The 22,656-nt window shown below is 37.6% G+C and overlaps 1 protein-coding gene across 1 annotated transcript in view; it reads left to right on the forward strand.

The window, feature by feature from the left end:
- Window positions 1–2,058: 2,058 nt before the first annotated feature.
- The window catches only part of LOC145687800 (cilia- and flagella-associated protein 276-like), a 72,163-nt gene continuing 51,565 nt past the window's right edge, over window positions 2,059–22,656 (forward strand). Inside the window, exon 1 of the mRNA XM_081761228.1 lies at window positions 2,059–2,183. Within this exon, the coding sequence (XP_081617354.1) occupies window positions 2,156–2,183 (28 nt within the window). The 5' untranslated portion in view covers window positions 2,059–2,155. The remainder of the gene's footprint in view (window positions 2,184–22,656) is intronic.

The following is a 22,656-nucleotide window of genomic DNA, read 5'->3' on the forward strand; positions in this document are numbered from 1 at the left end:
TGCCCGAAGGAGCGGGGGTGGTCGACCACGGTTAACTACAGCAGAGGATGGCCATTGCATTGTGCAACAAGGAAGAAAGGAGCGATGTTAAACAGCGGTTGCAGCTGCAAACATATTTAACAGAACTACAAAACACTCAATCTCACGCTCAGCAGTATCTCGTCGACTGCATGGGAGTGGTATCTTTGTTCACGGTCATTACAATGTGTTCCGTTCTCATTCCCACACTGACGGCACCGTTTCTGTAGTGCCAAGAACATAAGAATTGGGTCGACGATGAATTGGATCATGTTCTTTTCTCAGATGAGAGCAGAATCAGCCTGTGTAGTGATTCTGGACGTTCAATTATCTAGCGAGAGGTGGTAACGCATAATACACAAAGGAACGTTATCATACATAATCATTTTGGTAATTTGGTGTTCTTGTGTGGGGTAACAATGTTATATGGGCATACGGACCACCTAATATTTGAACACGGTACACCCACCGGTCAACGTTATTATGAGACTGTATTTCTTTCTCACGTGCGTCATTTCAGAGGTGTAGTTGACCTCAACTTCATTTTTCTGGATTATAATGCACAGTCAAATCTGAAAGCGCCATTGGCGGAGCTCTTGAAACTAAAAGATATTCGGGGAATGTACCGTCCTGCTCGTTTGCCGAACTTAAATCCCATCGACTACGTGTGGAATGCTATAGGGAGATGCCTAGAGGCACACTCAGATTCACCAAGAACCATTCAGCAGTTGTCAACAGCGCTGATGGAGGAATGGACCTCATTACCAACTTCGTGAGCAGCATGGAACCACCAGGAAGAGCAACATGAAACCACGTTGCAGAAGGCTGATCGCTGTCCGCGGTGATCACACACCCTACTAAGGACCATTTGACCCTTCTGTAAGTCAGGAGGACCATCATAAGTCCCAACGACTTCAATATGTTACTGTTTCAGTATGAAAGTATCATTTTTGTTTTCCTATCAAGTGTTTCTTCCTTTTTTTTTTTTTTTGTATCATTCTCTAGCATTATTTTTGTCTATGCATGGTTTAAATTTCACCAATCTATACCACTTGCGAGTGACACAGCTTCCAAACATACTTTCGTCGTTAAGTTTTTCACACCTGTACCATTAAAAAATCTATAATACGGTGTGAATAATTTTTCATTATAAAATTCACAAAGATAATTTCCCGGATAATTTTCTCAGAAATGACTCAAGCAATTTTGTTCCTGTTTCGTAAATAAACGTTCCATTAAGAAATATACTATATATAAATAGTATAAATCATTTTTCATTTAAAAAAATCACAGGAGGTAGTTTACTCTTGGGGGAGTTTTCCTAGACAATTTTCTTTAAAACGACTCAAGCAATTTTATGTAATTTCATAAATGAAAATTCTATTAATTTATCTACTTTGTGGTAAAACTCATTTTTCGTTAAAAAAAAATTCACAAGGCTTAGTTTACTCTTGGGGGTGAGTGGTTTTCGGACTATTTCGTCAAAAGCTGTTCAGTTGATTTGGTCTTGTTTCATAAATAAATATTTAATTTTAAATTCTTCAATAAATCAATCATCTTGCATGAAGTCGTCTACAACTAATAATCTTGTGGATGTTCCTTCCTGACGACTTTCTAAAGAATGACTTAGACTTTGTTTATATTTCATAAATAAACACTTCTGTAACAACCTTACTACATGGCATGAATAATTTCTTATGAAAAAACTCTATAAAGGATAGTTTGTTCTTGGAGGTATTTTCTTTGATCAGTTCTCTAAAAGCGCCTGTTATAATTTTGTGCGTATTTCATAAGTAAACGGATCCGTAATAACTACAGCATGATATGATTCAATTTAAGAAATGAGAGCGAGAAATATTTAGTGTTGTGGTCCGTTCCCTTTATTGCATATTTGATGTTTTAAAGAGTATATAAAGCATGGATTCACTCAAAACAATGGGTATTTTCTTTTTATTTGTTTCGAAACTAGGAACGAGTAATCGATCCATTTGTCGTGTCGTTCGAGAATGGTAGTCGTTTCCATGGTAACATTCAGTAAACGTAAGTTTGTTTATCACAAACTTGTTCTTCTGCTTCAGGATGATTCTTATTGTACCGACAACACGTTAAAGATGAAGGACGTAAATGCATAGTCTCAATGTCTTCGCATTACTTTCTTGATAATCGTAAGTTTCTTTTCGTTTTAACTTTCAAATTCAGTTGTATATAATGTGTCAAACATTGCGCAGCTTTAATTTATTTAAGAAATAATGTTTTTAGAGAAGAGTGTGCTTTTTCTGTCTATTCATTCTTATGAATAATTATTTACACTTTCTTTGGTGCTTGCAATAATATAATCTTTTACATCCAGCTCTACCTCGTTATAGTTAAAAGCTGTTCTGAAGGCATAGGAATTAGTATTTAGTTTACCGTCCGTGTTAATAGACTACATTAAGGCTAAAAGAGACGGGTGAGTGAATGATTTTAAAGTAATTAAAGATTTCTTGCAGAAAACACTTTACAATAATATAGGACAGCAGTTTATATATATATATATATATATATATATATATATATATATATATATATATATATATATATATATATATATATATATATATATATATATATACTGCCGGTCAAAAGTTTCCGGACAGATCAAAAAACAGGGAAACATTAAATTAGGCTTGTAATACGATGCAATTTTGGACAGTATACTTGGTAGTATAGAAACACAATAATAGTTATAACATCAGAATAATATAATAATGTTATCCAACAACGAAAATTGGCAAATTCCTTAAATGTTCTTCTCGTCAAAGAAACCGTCCTTCGCCGTTATCACACGCTTCACCAATCGGGCCATGCGGCTTCCAAGTTTTTATAGATTTTCATCCGAATTATTATTTCAGGCGTTCTGCAGAATATCAAAAACATCAGCAGCAGATGTTGGGCAGTCTTTTTGTACACTTCTGCCAAGCTCTTCCCAGAGAAGTTCGACGGGGTAAGGATCTGGAGACTGAGGAGGCCATTCCATGATACAAATATCTCATTTGGCTTGTTTCTTCTTAAAATAATTAGAACAAAATTTTGACGTGTCCTTCAGATCAGTATCGTGCAGAAAAGTGATTCTGCGACCAATCAAATCAAATTCTGAGGGAATATATGGCTGCTTAAAATGGAATAATAACCATTTTTGTCCAGATTTCCTTGTATTCTACGAATACAACCAACTCCAGTATTTGCGAAACACCTCGAAAGTATCATAGATCCTCCTCCATGTTGAATAATCGGGATTACATACTTAGGACGCATCTTTTCTGTAACAGATCTTCGAACATAATCTCGGTGTCGTTGTCCAAAAACTTGAAATTTTGACTCATCAGTCCATAATACACGTTTCTACTGATTTGTTGTCCAATTGTTGTTCTTCGAGGTCGATTAGAGCCTCTGTTACTTGTTTCCACTGAACTATTAACTGTTTTTGCACAGTTACTAACTATTACCCAGAGTGCAGTTACTCTCAAATGTCGATTCACAGTAATAACTAAAATGTTTGTAGGGTAACTATGATTAAATTCTGATTGGAGTTCCGCTGCAGTTAGTTTCAAATTTATTTTGCTAAACAATATAATAATATGATCTTTCGTACGTGACGTAATACGAGACCTTCCAGTTTGATTTTTGCCCATGTTCTTTCGTCTTCGCTGAAAACGCTTGATGAAGTCACCAAAAGTAGATGGAGTCTATTTCAGTTTGAAAGGTATTTGACGAATAGAAATGCCTACATTATGACGCGCAATGATTCCACCGTGTGCCTCTTCACTTAAGATCTTACCTCTGTCCGTGATTTCTAACAATAACGGCAACAAACCCTCAGAAGAGGCAAAAAATCCACACAAACATTAGTCAAAACGTTACTGTACTCTATCTTATAATATTGTTCACTAATGATGTAAACTTCTGACGTTGTGTCTGATAAGGCCTGTATACTAAGGAATTATAATCCAAGGGTAACTATAAAAAGGAATTAACTGCTAACGTTTAACCGTACTTTGATCAGGCAAAGTTATTGCATGATCCTGATTAGGGATGGTACCGAGACCGAGACGGACTTTTATATACCGAGACGAGACCGAGACCGAGACGGACTTTTATATACCGAGACGAGACCGAGACCGAGACGGACTTTTATATACCGAGGCGAGACGGAGACCGAGACAGACCTCTATAAATCGAGACGAGACCTTGGTCAGTCTCGAAAGTCTCGGTCTCGTCTTGAATATTTACAGCTATTTTGTCTTTACTCAAAATTTGTTTCGTTGCTGTGTGAGATAATATGGGAATGTTGACTGATGTACAGTGGCGTATTTAGGAGGTAGATGTCGGGGTCAAGCCCCTCCCGAAATAAATTTCTGATCATTTTTTCGCATTGCACGTACAACACAAATGTTTCTTACCGTTCCTCAAGCCTCTCCCGAAACAAAATCCACTCCTGTTGTACATAATCTCTCTCTCCCACACACACACTATATATATATATATATATATATATATATATATATATATATATATATATATATATATATATATATATATACCACGATCATAGTATTTGACGCTAAGATACAAACGATGCGCATTGCACCGTCTATGCCATTTGAGTTATTAGAGATCTCCAAAATGTTGATGTTGGTGATACTGTTTTGTCCTTTGTTACACTGAATAATGTATGTGGTATTGTGGTTTTATTTAATATTTAAATTGGAAATATGTAATACCTTACCTAGTGCAATTTGAAAAAAATACAACTTTATTTTGCGTTGGCAACACTGCTTGTTTATCTAGTGGTATTGCAGAGTATCTGGAAGAATTTTCCCTTCAATATTTCACACAACATGGTACACATTTTCAGCATTTTTAATTATATATATATACAGTCGCGGATCCAGGATATGATCAAGGGAGGGGCTAAATTATACTTTGCCTCTTTATCCAGTGTAAATCAGGATTGAAGCTCATTTTATTTAGTGTATACCTGAGCGTTAAGGGAGGATAAAGCCCCTATAGCCCTTCCCTTGGATCCGCGAATATATATATATATAATTAAAAATGCTGAAAATGTGTACCATGTTGTGTGAAATATTGAAGGGAAAATTCTTCCAGATACTCTGCAATACCACTAAACAAGCAGTGTTGCCAACGCAAAATAAAGTTGTATTTTTTCAAATTGCAGTAGGTAAGGTATCGCATATTTCTAATTTAGATATTAAATAAAACCACAATACTACATACATTATTCAGTGTAACAAAGGACAATACAGTATCACCAACATCAACATTTTGGAGATCTCTAATAACTCAAATGGCATAGACGGTGCAATGCACATCATTTGTATCATAGCGTCAAATACTATGATCGTGGTATAATGTATTTCGAATGAATGAAGGAACAAAGTTACCAGAAATGGAAAATTTAACTTTTTCTAAGACTTTACTTCGAAAACGCGCTGACATATCACGTCTCATCATGTAGATGCTTCCAAAAGACTTAAGTGATCATAATGTCATTTACAACAATTGTTATTTCAAACCGTTTCAGAGATAGCAAACACATGGATAGTGATTGTTATACTGCTTAAAATAACGTATTTGTGTTAAATTTTTATGATTGTTGCTTTAGTTTGCTTCTATAATATTACAACAATAGTTTTTGGTGGTTTTAATTACAAGTCGCAGTTCCATTATTTTAAGTAGTGTTGCCAACGTAAATAAATTGCTAAATAATATTCTAAATACAGCGCAAATAACGTAGCTAAACTGTAAAATATTTTAAAATTACTCGTAATTTGTTTTATGGTGCAAGAATGTTTTCAAAAGACGATTTTTTTTCGTAGTCTTTATAATGTTAATGTCAATGTCAAAGTTTTGGTTCCATCAATACGTGTATATGCAAATTCTAACTAAAATTAAACGTGACTGATAACTTTTCAGTAACCCTAGTTGTTCCCTTAATCCTTAATCCTGATGTACACAAAACCATGGTTAATTAAAAGTTCTAATTACACCCTAGTTAGATTACACTTGTTTTAGTTTGACCACCGACCACCTCAAACTCGATCCATACCATATAGCTAAATGCAATTATTCAAGGACTTACAGTTAGTAATAGACATTGTGTTGATTTTTGGTTTGGTTTGTTTTAGTTTAATGTCCCACGATTATGCTAGGGTGTCTAAAGGAGACGTGGAGCTAATGATTATAATGGAATCCGAACCACTTCGATCGTTTAACTGTACCCCCACCGGAAATCGAATTCGGGACCACGCGAACCGAAGTCAAGCGTGCTAACCACTAGACCAAATGGAGGTCCTCACATTGTGTTGATTTAAATCATTGAGTCAGTGTTGTCAGATTCGAAGATCAAAAACTAGCGTGTCTGTGCTCCAAAAGTAGCGGATTTGAAGTATTTGTAGGCCAAATATATACAGTAGAAATGAATTATTTAGCAACTAATGAAATGATTTTTAACATGGACTGAAAAATGTGCTGGACATATTGCAAGAAATTATGATCGATGACCAAAAACAATTCTAGACAGGATATAACGAGATAAAAACAGCCTAGAAAACGTCCTTGTACAAGAAGGTTTGACGAAATCAAGGATAACTGGGGAGTAACCTGAAAAAGAATTGCTCAAGATAGATAGTTGTAGTGAAGACTTGCAAGGATCTTCATCCAGCAGTGGGTTGATAATGGTTGATTATGATTATGGTCATGATTTTATTATATCTGGACCTCAGAGATAAACTAAACCAAGTCATAATTTCGTAATTTTACAGGAGAAGCGAAAAACGGTTCCTTAAGTAAGAACTATAGTACTGTTTTTCAAACTATACTAAGTAGTTACAAAGTAATAGGATGCTTTTAGATTTACATTATTACACCACTAGAAAGAACATAGTCTATTAAAAAAGTATTGTTAACTCAATTTCGACCAAAAAGTGACTTGGCATAGTCTATCTCTAAAGTTCATACATACATACATACACACACACACACACACACACATATATATATATATATATATATATATATATATATATATATATATATATATATATATATATATATATATATATATATATATTGATTCTTCATATTAAAGCAAAACTACGAAAATTAATAGAAAAGAAAACTAGAAAGTTTAGAATCACTTGTTTTGTCGGGACAGAGAAAATAGATACATATAGCTCGAGTTACCTATATAGACCTACTTATATAATATGTATGTCCATGTTTCGTAAGTAATTTTCAATCAATATACAATTTCAACATAATGAACGCACGATTAGTTTTCTCGAATAAAGACCACATGCACCGCTGAGAGCTCAGGAATAAGCTTAATCTATGTTACAGCACTGGATATATGCTTGTATAATACATTACGACCTTATGAACTTGTATAAGAAACAGAATGTACTTAAAGTGAGACACGAACTATACGAAACATCGGATTTAGAATCTAACTTGTTTGGTGATCCAACCCGAGACCACAGATAGCAAAGATGAATGCCGTAGCTCCCACCACAAGGTTAAAGAAGTTCCTGTTTTAAAGTGTCAATTAAACACTGATATGTGAAACGGTAATAAAGTATTTGGTCAATTTGAAACAAAATATATTGTAGTAATAATTTACTCTATTTGTTAAGATAATGAACGTTATATTATTCTGTTTTTAAAATGACAGTCAAAGCAGAATGTATTGGATAATAACTGAGAAATTGCAAATTTGAAGTTCGGCACGATTAAATACATTCGTGCTGCTATTGTTGCGTTATCCGTTAGGAGGTATTGAACAACTTTGATTCAAAGGAAGGAAATAAACTACTGTATAGTACTGGAGTTAATTTAAGTTTAATTGTATAGGCAGTACTGAGGCTATTTGAGACAAAGTCTATTGCTGAAATTGAAATATGGGTTACTATTATTGCTTTATCCCAGGTATGTTATACCCACTGATGATTGAAGCTGGAACACACATATGGAAAGCATTAACGCTAGCAAATTAACTACGAAGAGGTACATCATACCATAATTCTGTCAAGAATGAAGGCAAAAAATAAGAATCGGAAACGAATGACTGTAATAATAATACTTTCACAATTTTAATTTCACACTATTTATTTCGAGACTTTCGAGACGAGACCCGAGACGAGACCGAGACGAGACCGACACTTGGCCTTCGAGACCGAGACCGAGATCAAGACAAGCATCTGTTGACCGAGACGAGACCGAGACCGAGACGGCGATTTTTGACTCGAGACGAGATCGAGACCGAGACCGCTACTTATCAACCGAGACGAGACCGAGACTGTATAAAGTCTCGTCTCGTCTCGTCTCGATACCATCCCTAATCCTGATCACGCTATTTTTAATTAAAATGATCGCCGACTTTACAATAATTCAATAATCTTTCTTTTTTACTACATGTAAACATGTTACAAAAACGAAAAAAGTCTTTTATCCTCCTGAGACATTATAGAGACTTAAACAAACAAAAGATTTCGAATTGGTGGTTTTCCTATCGAATATAAATTGATTAGCTCATAAAAATGTAAGTTGAAGCGCCTGTCCGGAAACTTTTGACTGAACACCAAAAAACTTTGGAAGATGAATCCTCACACGAAAACATTACAAATATACGAGCTGTTCGGGTGAATATAATGGTATCACATTTTCTAACTTTTGAGTAAACTGGAAAAGGAGGTTGATTATTCCCATGCAATTCAATTTAATAACATATATCAAGCAAGTTTAGCCTACCTCTGCAGATGCATTTCCGAAATTAAACTACCTACATACTCTTCTGTGGCTCGATCACAATTTATTCCACCCGATAACTCAATTTCACTAGAGGTGGTTCTTACCATTATGTTCGCCGCTCATATACTATATACAGGGTGTTTCAAAACAATACCGACAACGCTTGGGAGGTGGTTCCTGACACCAAAACAAGATAAAAACTATAGACCAATCTAGGTGCACAAATGCTTCCTTTCGGCGCTATGACAAGCCAAACATTCATCGGAAAAATGCAAAAAAAATAGCCATAACTGTCGCATCGAAGTCGGGTAAAAGGGAAAGTCCATCATTTTTAGTTGTAGATTCCATTAATGTACAACTCGATGTTGTGCATTGGTGGCGAAAGGGTGACCTCCAAAGAAACTGAAGTATTCCTGGGGATTTTATCAAAAATTGACTAAGAAAAATTGACTAGAGTCAAGTACACTGCGTCAACGAACAAAAGTCGCACACTACATTTTTCAAGTTAGAAGACCATTGTTAGAATTCATAAAACAAGATACACATATTTGATTGATCTATAAAGGTAACCAAGGCTGTCGCTTTTTCACCCACCACCTTCGAACATCGATATGTCACCTAACACGTATCTTGAAGATCAAAAATTGTCCCTATCACCACAACCTTCTGCCAACGTTCTGGAAGTCCGTGGATTCCATCGGATAGAACTTGGTGGGCCGTGAAGCGAAGAAGGTATAAAGGCATTTTGCACCTCTACTAGGGATTTGAACTGGCGTCCTCTAAGGTGATTGTCCAAGGAATGGAACAAGTGATTTAGTCGGACAGTGCAATGGCCGATGTAATAGTGTTCTTCATCCATGGTGTAGAATGGTATCTTGGGTCATCCTAGCCACGTGGGGGCTTAGCGTTGTCCTGTAACAGGAGGACCTCTTTGCGATTCAGAAATCCTGGCTCCAGAGTTTTGAGTTTTCTTAAACACTGCTCAACTGCTGACAGTACACAGTTGTATTGATGCTCTGACCAGCTGGTAGCACTTCCTGATGCACGATGCCGCGAGCAGTCCACCAAATACACAGGGAACCTTCTTCTGGTGCAGTGCTGGTTTTAGCTGCTTTGGAACAGGTTCATAGGATGTTAACCAATGATGACGGCGCCGCGGAGCTTCGTACAGGACCCACTTCTCATCATATGCCAACACGCTGTCCAGAAATGGCTCCTTCCTCTGACGAGACAGCATGGAAACAGATGTCTGCCAGTGTTGCCTTCTGACCCGGAGTCAAATCATGTGGAACTCATCGACCCAACTTGTAATGCTGACTAAGTTGAGGGAGGTGCTGCCGAGTGGTTTCTCCACTCACATTGAATTGTAGTCTCAGTTCCTTACATGTCTGGGCACTTTTGGCCTCAATTGCTGCCAGAAGATCTTCATTTTGTGCCTGTGTTGGTCTTCCGGCATGTGGTGTGTTTTCGAGTGTTTCATCGCCGTCCCTAAACCTGTTAAACCACCGCTGTACTGTTCACGTAATCACGACACCCTCACCAAAAACCTGACATATTTTCCACCCCGCTGCAGCGACGTTTGACCCCACTTTGAACTTGTACAGCATACACGCCCCTACGACACTCTGTGAAGGTCCCATGTTTACTCTGTCCTTACGCAAGTTTACGGTGTAATTGAACTGCCACAACCAGGCAGAATGTTGGATATACCCACACTAACATCCGACCTTCGCCTTATCTCCATTCGCATTCAACTCACGATGTGAGGGCCAATTGAATACAGATCTCTAAAAAACCGACAGAAGTTCTTTGGTTACCTTTATGCTTTGTCTCAGTACAGAATTAGTTATCGGAGGAAGAATTGAAATGATGTGAAGATCATAATGTTTAACTTCTATGCCTTCTAGGCTAATGAAAATAAAGAGATCGTGTGACTATGTGGTTAACGTACACGACTTTGGCATAGGAGACCTGGCTTCGGTTCCCGATGGGAACGCATGTGGTTTGGATCCCACCTTAGAGCGCAGCTCCACGTCTCATATAACCTCGCTACCGAATCTGAGACAATAGTGGACACAGACAATAGATGAAATCTAATAATTGCGAAAGAATTCGTGAAATGAAAATGTAGGAGAAAACAATGATTCGGGGAAAACTCACGGGTACGATGTTGTCCAGCACGAACTTTTATGATCTGCGATCAAACGAGGTTTCCCCCGCATCAGAAGTGAGCTCTTTATCACTAAGCTACGGCGCCCCCCACTTTGGAGGAAGAACTATGATTCTGACAGATGTACCGGTCTAGTAAATAGTGTGTGTGATAGACCAATATAAAATATTTCAGGTGATCAGAATGTGGAATTCGCAGTTTCCTTCGTCCGGAAACAGTTAAGTACGTTTTTCTAGGTCAGTTATTGTTAACTGATGGGCCGAGTCTTTCCAGGGATTGCTGGGCGAACGGTGGCTCAGTGATAGAGCGCTTACCTCTGGTACGTGGAGTCCCTGCAGGTTTGATCCCGGCCCAAATGAGTTTTCTCGGTATACTCCTGTTTCCTTCAACATTCTTATTCCACCAGTTCTTATATCATTATTCATTTGCGTTATCATCGTCTTCCTTAGCTTAAAAGGCATAGTCGTGAGATGTTAAACGAAAATATTTCATTTCATATTCCAGGGTTGCTGACAGTTTGTCGGTGGGCTCCGTTACAGTAGTTTTTAATACGTTGTATTATTGTTGCTATTATTTGTAAGGAAGAAGGGGTCGTATGGGGCTCACAAAGTGAGGATCATAGTCTTCAAAAGACTGAAGACTGCTGTTAATTGTAAGCAATGCTAGAGGTACGAACTAGATTTGATTTGTGAGTCTTTTTAGCATTATTAGTCGTATTATGGCCAACAAATGGTTCAGACAATTTTACATTGATGGAGGCACGGGGAAAATAATTCTACAGTGACTAAGCAAAGTGGTTCATTGGCAGATGACAAAAACGTAGTGGAAGGATAGTGCGTCGAAAAATAGCATAGGTAGTTTCAAAACATATTTGATAAGACCTAGACTTTAATATGTGAAGATGTTTTTTGAGTACTTTTCGTAGTACTATATTTCATATTACGATTCAGCAGACGTTTAAAGATTTTTTTCTTAAGCAATATTAAATTAACTTGAATCGATTGATTCATTGAGTCAGTAACTATTTTTTAACCTATAAAGTATTTTAAATTCGGAAGAAACTGATACAGGAACTAACTGAAAGATTCTTAACAGTGACAACGCCACTTTTAATTTCTTGGATAGGAGCAAGCTGAGAGACAAAAGTACAAGTACAAGTTTACAAGTACAAGTACAAGTACAAAAGTACAAGTTTGGAAGATAGCAATTTTTGTATACGAAAAGGGTAAATTTATGTTACTTTACCTATATTACAATATAATATTCTATAATATTATACAGGGTGGTCGTGCATGAATGTCGGAAAATTCGTGAGATGAATCTACAGGTAAAAACAAGCAAAAAATGTCATATGAACATTGGGTGAATGCGGCTTCGTTTGGACGCTAGAGGCGTCTGAAATGTCACCTTCCGAGGCGGCAATTTGCAATATCTCAAGAACGGAGAGAAATACGAATGTCGGGTCAAAACATATCAAAGGAAACCCCATCCGAAGAATCCAATTATGCATAAGTGGTGGCGAAACAGTGGCGGCGCTAGAGGGGGGCACTAAGAAAGTGAATGAAACATGGAGAAAAGTGAACAATTTACACTGAAAAATTGTAGGAGGGGATGTTACTTGGAATATGCAACAACAAATGTTAATGAACAAAGGCAACAACGGCTAGTCTGTAGGGACTTTATGGGAGGCGGATTGTAGGAATACAGTATCTTTGTAATGGTGAGAAATAGGAATGTCGGGTCAAAAGATATCAAAGAAAATGCCATCCGAAGAATCCAATTATGTATAAGTGATGGCAAAGCAGTGGCGGCGCCAGGGGAAGCACAAAGAAAGTGAATGAAACATGGAGAAAAGTTGAAATTGGTGAAAACACAACTATTTGAAAGCAATCAGGAAACAAGGAATACAACTCTAGGTGTACTGTATGATACATGTCCGATGACAGAGGGCGCATAGCTACAGTAGGTGGAACAAGGGGGCGTGTAGAGCGTCGCGTAGTAGAGTTAGTTATAGGAGTAGTGAAAGCGTGGGTAACGAGAGCGTTCGCATCGAAGGTGCAGAGGACAGCGCACAGTTCATTCGTACTGAATGGGGCAATGACAGTAACAGCACAAGCGTTTTAGTGCTACACTCTACAGGCAGGGCAGTAATCCATGTGTATGTGAATGTGGTTTACTTTGTGTCGTGTGAAACAGTGTTGATGTTGACAAGCGCTATGTGTAATGCACCACAACGAATAGGGTAGTATACACTAACGCCGAAATGGCAGATATGCATTTGATGTACGGTTTAGCGGAAGGTAATGCAGAAGAAGCACGTAGGTTATATGCGGAACGCTACCCAGATCGACAAATTCCAGCACCGGGGATGTTTATTCGTATTCATCAGCGATTGCGGGACACTGGGTCATTCCTTCCCAACACAGACATTCCGAGACGACGACGCGTTCGAACACCCACCTGGAAGAGAGGGTACTCCGACATGTGACCCGGAACCCGAGTATTAGTACCCGACGAATAGCAAGGCAGGAACACGTTTCGCATCAAGTCGTGCTAAGCATCTTGCATAGTAATAATCTCAGACCATACCACGTACAACGAACGCATGCGTTATACGATGGTGACTATGAAACCCGACGACGTTTCTATCGTTGGTTATACCGCCGCTGCCGTGTATCACCAGTCTTTCTAACACAGGTATTGTTCTCGGATGAGGCATTATTCACACGGGATGGCATCACAAATTTCCACAATGACCATCGATGGGCACTCAACAACCCGCATGCAATTGTAGAGACGAAGCATCAACAGCGTTTCCAATTGCATGTGTGGGCTGGTATTATTGGCGACAACGTTGTGGGACCACATTTCTTACCACAGCGATTGAACGCAATATCGTATCTCCAGTTTCTGACTCAGAACCTACCTATTCTGCTTGAAGATGTGCCACTGAGGACACGACAGTGTATGTGGTTTATGCATGATGGCGCCCCTGCCCACTCATGTCACACCATTCGTGCATATCTGAACAAAAAAATTCCACGCAGGTGGATAGGTCGTGGTGGAAGATAAGCATGGCCTCCACGTTCACCCGACCTGAATCCCCTAGATTTTTTCCTGTGGGGTTACGTGTAGAGTCTCGTGTATACACGGCCCCTGCATGATGTTGAAGATCTTCGCCAGCGTGTATGTGCTGCATTTGTCACATTACGGCAAACGCCAGCGATATTGGCACCAGTCAGACAATCCTTACGCCATCGTGTAACTGTCTGTTTCGAAGAACAAGGAGGACATATTGAACAGCTGCTATAGAATGCCATTATGTTGATCATGGTAAGTACAATACCTCTTGTTTTTACAGTACACTGGGTCTCATCTTCCATACGTGTTTTTTACGATCTGCACGTTTCATCACTAAGAGTGTTTAACAGTTTCTTTGCAGCTCCCATGCGCCGCCACTGTTCCGCAGTACGTGTGCATAATTGGATTCTTCGGATGGGATTTCCTTTGATATCTTTTCACCCGACATTTCTATTTCTCTCTTTTAAAATGACACTGTATTTCAACATCCCACCTCTCATAGTGTCCCTACAGCGTAGCCATTGTTGCCTTTGTTCATTAACATTTGTTGCTGCATGTTCCATATAACATCCGCTCCTACAGTTTGTCAGTGTAAATTGTTCACCTTTCTCCGCATTTCATTCACTTTCTTTATGCTTCCCCTGGCGCCGCCACTGTTTCGCCATCACTTATACGTAATTGGATTCTTCGGATGGCATTTCCTTTGATATCTTTTGACCCGACATTCCTATTTCTCACCATTACAAAGATACTGTATTCCTACAATCCGCCTCTCATAAAGTCCCTACAGACTAGCCGTTGTTGCCTTTGTTCATTAACATTTGTTGTTGCATATTCCAAGTAACATCCCCTCCTACAATTTTTCAGTGTAAATTGTTCACTTTTCTCCATGTTTCATTCACTTTCTTAGTGCCCCCCTCTAGCGCCACTACTGTTTCGCCACCACTTATGCATAATTGGATTCTTCGGATGGGGTTTCCTTTGATATGTTTTGACCCGACATTCGTATTTCTCTCCGTTCTTGAGATATTGCAAATTGCCGCCTCGGAAGGTGACATTTCAGACGCCTCTAGCGTCCAAACGAAGCCGCATTCACCCAATGTTCATATGACATTTTTTGCTTGTTTTTACCTGTAGATTCATCTCACGAATTTTCCGACATTCATGCACGACCACCCTGTATTGTAATATAATATTTGGGCATGAAAAGTGGAAGGGCACCGTGAACGAAACTTCCACTATGTGAACTTTATGAGAGAAAGATGGAAAAGAGAGTCAGAAAACATATGTAATAAAGGAAGTTAAAAGGTCCTATGTTAGAAAGTTCAATAGCGAATTAGTTCAGAAATGTAAACACACTAAGAATATATTCTAGAACTAAAGAAAAAGAAAGATAAAAGAGAAATTAAAGTAGTGGATTGTTCGTAAAATACAAGGCATTTTTAATAATTACACTTACAAAAGCAGCGCTTTTCCATACAACATACACATTTCAGTATTTTCCATGAATGATAAATCATACACTCAAATAATATGTTTATCGGAGGGACAGCTCCTTCTTCGTGGGTTTATTCTACGTTCAGATAAACTAGCTCGATCAAATATATACATCTTTTCTTTTTACGAATTCTAACAGTATTCGCCTAACTTGAGCATCGTGACATATTTGTTCGTTGACGCAATGTACTTGATCTAGTCAATTTTTCTCAGTCAACTTTTGATAAAATACACTAGAAATTCTTCAATTTCTTTGGGGGTCACCCTTGAGCCACCAATGCAAAACATCGAATTATGCATTAGTGGAATCTACGACTAAGAATAATGGACTTTTCCGTTTACCCGACTTCAATCCGACATTTTATTCTCGAGTTATGACTGTTTTCGGATTTATTTCGACAGATTTTCGGCTTGCCATAGCGCCGAAAGAAAGAATTTGTGCACCCAGGTTGGTCTATATTTTTTGCCTTGTTTTGGTGTCAGGAATCACTTCCCAAACGTTGTCGGTGTTGTTTTGAAACATCCTGTATATATTTCAACCAAACTTGTTACTCATATTATTTACAACCTAGAAAATAATACTGGGGTAAGAACTTAACACACCAGGGGGGGGGAATGGAAAGTAGTAACTTATAGAAATAATCGAAAAATATACTGATGTTAGTATCGAATTCATAGTTTTTGGGGTCGATGAAGTGAATCGTGACAAACCCGATACTGCTTATGTGTAATTTCGGCCACCAGTAAGGGTAAGCCCATCTAGCACCCCTAGGGGTATGCGGAAAGAGGGAACATGCTAATATTTAAAAAATCAATATTAGTGACGAATCCATAGTTTTCGGGATCGCTGAGTGAATTGTGACACATTCTATGCCATTTAAGTCCACATTCAACCCCTAGAAGCACTCGTAGGAGATGAGAGTAGACTGATATGTAAAAATAATACAAAAAACAACGTCCGATATTAGTGGAGAATTCATAGTTTTCCGAGTGCTGAGATGAATAGTCGCATTCCTGATACAGTTAAAGTTCAAATTTAGCTCCTATCGGCATGGGGGTTAGAAGGGTGAAAAATAAAATATCTAAAATGATCTAGGGGGTCCGTCATCAATCATTGTGTTTACGAGGTCATTGAGCTGTTAGGTGCCAATCCTGCTGACACTTAAGTCCAAGTTTGGGCAGAAACGGGCATGTCAGCTGAGTCGAAATTTTACAGACACAACAGTGAAAGCGTCACTCGCATATAAACATGGATAGATGCTTTTGCTTGTGTGTGTATGTTATGTTTTGCCTTAAATTTGAAACGACTAGAGCAATTTCAATCAAACTTGTTACAAGTATTATTTACAGTTTAGAAAAAAATGTAGAGTAAGACACCTTACCTCTACTAGGGTTGGGACAGAAAGGAGTGGCGTGTAAAAATAATCGAAAACTACCTATATTAGAGTCAAATCTTAGTTTCTGGGATCGCTAGGATGAATACTGACTTCCAATGCTGTTTCAGTACACGTTCAGCCCCTACTAGCATGGTAAGTGAGAATGAAAGTAAAATATCCAAAATGACTGAGAATAGTGTCTAATCTATAGTTTTCGTGTCGGGAAATCGGCTGACCTATTTGAAATAACTTTTGGAACATAATTATCTACTTTAAGTTATTTTTTTGTCATGTCACTTCGATTAAAGTTCGTATACTATCGGATAGGGTGTTGCAAAATGTATGCCAAAGGTGGTAGAGTATCTTATGGATTATCATTACAGTTAAAATCTTAGGATTAAAACATTCCTATTTTGTCCGTGTGAAGAATGACATTTCAGCTTGTGTATATATATATAAGGTACCAACATGAACGCAAAAAGGAATCATAACTCCCTGAAAATTGGAAAGATAAAATTAAGTCATAAATGGAGAAAAAAATGTCTGATCAAGGTTGCATAAGAGAACATATACCTAATGATTATTTTGAGCCTATATTACATTAATGCACCAGTGGATGTGAAAAAGGGTTAGCCTCAAAATACTGTATAAAGGGAAATTCTTGAGGTCTTCTGGAAATAAAAAATGATAAATTGCAAACTGAAAACTGGCATACATTTCATATTCATTGGCACATTAACGGAATTTAGGCTCAAAATGATCACTACGTGTTTTACCTGACCATTACACGATATTTCTTTCTCTCATGTAATGATATTTTTCGTATTCTTGTGACCAATTTTCGTCGGGTCATAACTCCGAAATGATGAATGTGTGTAACCATGTTGGTTTACATTTTACGTTATGTCAATTTTAAAATGATGTAAAACGCCGTAAAAATAAAATTTGTTTCTAAAAATAGTTTATACACTGAAATTGTGCGCTTTAAAATAGTTTCAGAAACTTACCTCGTGTATATACACAAAATATTAAAATCTGGAACTTTCAACATTTTCTTGAAGAATACTTCAATTGCTGAAATGAAAGAGTAGGAGACAGGAAGAAAATAGAGAAAAGGATAAATTCGAAAATCTAGAGACGTAATGCGATCAAACAAATATTTAAGTGTCCTGTGATCGAAGGTATGCTATTTGACAGCAAATGCATCTCCAGCTGAGCGGTTCCGGGTTCGATTCCCGGTAAGGATACTCGGTCGGCAAGGTGAAACAGTTTTTTTCAGTCCAGTCATCCTAGTGAGTTTTTTCCTGGGTTTTCCTCATTCACACTAGGCAAATGCTGGGATGGACTTCATATACAGGTTCCATGTCGCTTCCTCATTTCTTTCTTCCTCCCCAATTCCTCGGATAATGTGATCGCCGAGGGACGACATCCATCATACGGGACGAGTCATAGATACCGTTAATGCCCAGAAATAAGTATAAATAAATAAGTATCCTCATCTCCAAGACAGGCGCTAGGCAATTTCCCACTCCATGCAATAGAAGAATTTGCTACTTTCATTTCCAAGAAAGAATGCCTTTTAAAACCCACGACTTTAACTACATTACCTCATCATAATTTTTTTACTAGTGTAAATTAAAATTAACCGAATAATAATAATAATAATAATAATAATAATAATAATAATAATAATAATAATAATAATAATAATAATAATAATGTATTAATAGAAAGAGTTGTATAGCGTAGGTTGGTTGTTAAAGTTACTGTAAGTTAGTTTGTAAGGGATTAAGTTTAAAACAAATACAGTGTCCATATTACGGGAAAGAAGGGCGAACTCCACACAATTTCCCTACATGTCAAGTAGCTGCCCATATCATTTGCAGAAATTATTAAAAAAAAATGACCCGTTGTTGAGTCTGACCTCACTAGCCGGAAAGACTTATATGCTCTGCCCTTCTTCATTTCCAATCATAGTAAGTAGTAGTTTCTGCCTCTAAAGTAACATCGTCCGTCTCCCTTAGCGTGAGAGGCATAATTGTGAGATATTAAATTGGAAGATTTCGTTTTCCAAAGTAGCATCGTCATCTGAAGAATCTTATAATACAATTGGCATAAAATCATCATTTTCCGTTGCACTATCATTTTCTTTTCTTTTCTTATCCTTTCTGTTTCCGATTGCTGCTAAATTTGGACTTCCTTTATATACTGGCTTTGCCTTCAAAACGTTTGGCTCTTTCCGGAATGTCTGTGAAGATACGATTTCTGCCTTTCTTTCTACGATGTTTCTTGAGGTGACACAAAACACTGTTACGTTCTTCTTTCTGGAAAACATTTCCTCTCGGATCTACATCTATATTTTCAACTTCTTGAATTAGAGGATTGTTGCTTGAAGAAGGTGCAATCAGTTGGTCTTCTGTCTGCTTTTGAGTACATACGTAGAAAAGAAAACCAGGGTCTGTAAATACATTTTGATAGTGAGGAAACATTCCTGTTTTTCTGAAACCTGCTTTGATGTAAGTTGGAATCACTGCTCGTGTAAATGCTATTCTCAAGTATTGACCTACTTCGACATGGATACTCTTGGGTTTTGTAACAACCATGTATCCACAGCTACATTTTAATGTGCTTCCAATGGTCCGAACACAGGCACATCCAACGGTTGTATTTTATTGCTAGAATGTTTTAACAATTCCTCATTCATCCATCCTGATGGACTTCTCAAACTGTGTGTGTTAGGTGATGCCTCATTGATCATGTGTGTTTTAAATTTTTTCCTAGGATAAACTATAGCTGGCGGCAAAAATGTACCCGTTGGTTACAGTCACACACGTCACAACGAGGACCCCTTTTCGCCACTCGTGCATAGATTTAATTGCTTAGCATCTTTCTCTGCTATTACTTCCTTGGATGTCCGAACTGTTGTAGTTCCTCTCTGATCCAAGTTGGAAAAACGTGAAAGGATACAGAATTCGAGAAATTTCGTAGATAAATTGCGTAAATTATTAAAGAATGCCTCAACATTGTGTTTGTTGAATGACGTCAATATTGAGAGTCCAAGATTGAGACACCTAGATCTCCTCCCCCTAAACTTTTCAACATAATCCAATGAACTGTAGCTCTGGTTATGAACAACAGTATAATAGGCCGCGGTGGCTCAGTGGTAGAGCGTTTACTTCTGGTGCATGAGGTCCTTGGCTCGATCCCAGCTTGAACTAAGTGAGCTTTGTGGTAGACAAATATCGTGTGCATGGTTTCTTTCGGGGTCTCCCGTTTCCTCCCATTTTCTTCATTCCACCATTCATTCATTTCTCATCATCACCGTCTCCTTTAGCCTAGCCGGCATAACTCTGGGACGTAAAACTCAAAGATTTCATTTCATTTTTTCAACAATATAATAGGCGAAAGTTCCCCTCAACTGAGCTACTTTTCTCTCTTCTTTCCCTGCAATTAATTGCACGGACTAAAGATGTTTATAATCCAACTACAAAAGAATCGCCTTAGAAACTTAAAATGATGTCTTATAAAAATGTTTTACAAGAAAATAATATCCAAATTATTTAAATCAGTGATACAATCTACCTTCAATATTATTCCTGCGTTTATCAATATTTATTTACATAGCTGTATTTCCCAAAATTACATTTGTCAGTTCAAACTGGTGAAAAGCTGACTTTTCTCCTTGCGTCATGTGCGATTATCAGGACCGGATTGACACATTTCTAAGCCCTAGACGAAAGCACAATTCTGCGCCTTTAGCCCCTCAAAAAGATTGTTTATAATTTCTATTAACTTACCTAATGTCTTGCTGGAGAAAAAGTCATTCATCTTCCCTCTGCTTGTACACTCCGCATCAAAAAAATTGCGACAGCCAATGCCTTGCAGCTAGGCCACCCAATATACACTTTCTTATCCCATAATCGTGTCTGGTAAAGAGACCCTCTCTCTCTCCTCCTTTCTTCTCTCCCATACTAAAATTAGCTAACAACATGAGCGCAATTCCAATTTCAAACTACTAGTATCGATAAAATGAAATATCAAAACCGAGATGGAACAAGATTCATAAGATGTAGGGAGAAACTGAAACACAATGAAACATTGAAACCAATGGATGTCTATTACACAGAGCTTCAGAAATGAGGCAGAGAGAGAGAGAGAGAGAGTGAAGGCGAGAAAAGAAGAAAAGTAAAAGGAAGAACAGATACAAATGTGGAATTTTAACGTAGTAAGAAAAGAACCTAACATTATAAAGATCCGATACCAAAAATCTAACAGTAATATAGAAATAACGTTTGTTTTTATATATTTTTCATTACTATTAGAATATATAGAGGATGCTTGAAACATTCATTAGTCACTTTCAAAAAGGATAGTATACTCAATTTCCAGTAGAACTGTAGATCTCCGAGACACATATAAGATAATGTAAAAAGCTTAGCACACATGCTTTGTTACCACGTGGTTCGGTTGTAAGTTCGGTAGTGTTCATTGGACGTACTGATCCAAACTACTTGCTAATAAACCTAGTAGGTAGCGTAGGCCATATCTTCCATTCCAGACTACTAATACAAAGTGAACAAAAAAAGAAAAAGAAACGAAAAGAAAAGGAAGGAAAGGTAAAATTGAATGAGTGCTATTTTACTGCTAATTTTTTATCAGAAATACTGTATCCTATATTAAAAGTGCAAACTATATCATAATGAAAAGTTACAAATGTTCAAATGGAAAATTGGATGTTCTTTATAAATGTAGCAGACCTTGCATGTTTCAAATTTCAACGTGAACAAAACACATAGAATTATAGGATGGAAACGAATTTTGTGTCAAACTAGTATAAATAAAATTTGTTTTCAAATAACCAAAGAGGTTGCCCTTTTCTAGTTTTTTCCGAAGATTTATCTGTTCCCAACATCCAGCATCAATTTCACCTCTTGCGGATATAACGTTGTAATTTGCACAGATAGAATGAACACGCTAGAGCTCAAACGGATCATAGTGTCAGTCGGATGATGTTGGTTAGCTTATGGACCACCACTGGGTCGAGGATTCAAACCCGTAGTGACCCGGTAATTCGGCTGAGACTCTTTAACCCAGATGATAAAAAAGATATTTTGCTTATACCTTTGCGTTTGAACAGTATTTCTTTCAGAGATGACCACGATTGGAGATGTTATCCCCAGAGCACGAAAAACACGACGGTAAAGTTGCCAGTTAATTACATTTTCCAGACCAGGTCTATCGGTCTCTTGCTCCGTTTTAACTTTGGAACACACACACGCACATGAAGAGCGTGTGTGCGTGAGAGAAAGAGAGGAGAAGTGAAAGATGCAAAGACAAGATAGGGAAAGGTCAAGAAAGAGAGAGAGAGGGGGAGGGATGAATATAAATATGAAACATACTTATTATTACAGTGTATGATAAAGAACGCACACACTGTTTACTCAAATTCTCACCAGTAATGCCTTGTAACTTCTCCAGTAGGAGATGAATCTCTGTTTACAGCCATTATTTTATTCGAAAAAGTTATACTTCCTGACGGGAAATCGAACCAAGATTTTCCATTAGGAAGTCTGGCACTTTACCGCTACACCACCGATCGCTTTACCAAAACTTTGTTGAACAAATGGTGTAGTGTTTATTTCTAAGAAGGATAACACGAAAAGTGTATACTGCAGATCAATGAAGTGTTTCGAATGTCCTAGTAACTCC

This window comes from Thermobia domestica, chromosome 6 (assembly GCF_964235325.1).
Source record: "Thermobia domestica chromosome 6, izTheDome1.hap1.1, whole genome shotgun sequence".
NCBI classification, from domain to species: domain Eukaryota; kingdom Metazoa; phylum Arthropoda; class Insecta; order Zygentoma; family Lepismatidae; genus Thermobia; species Thermobia domestica.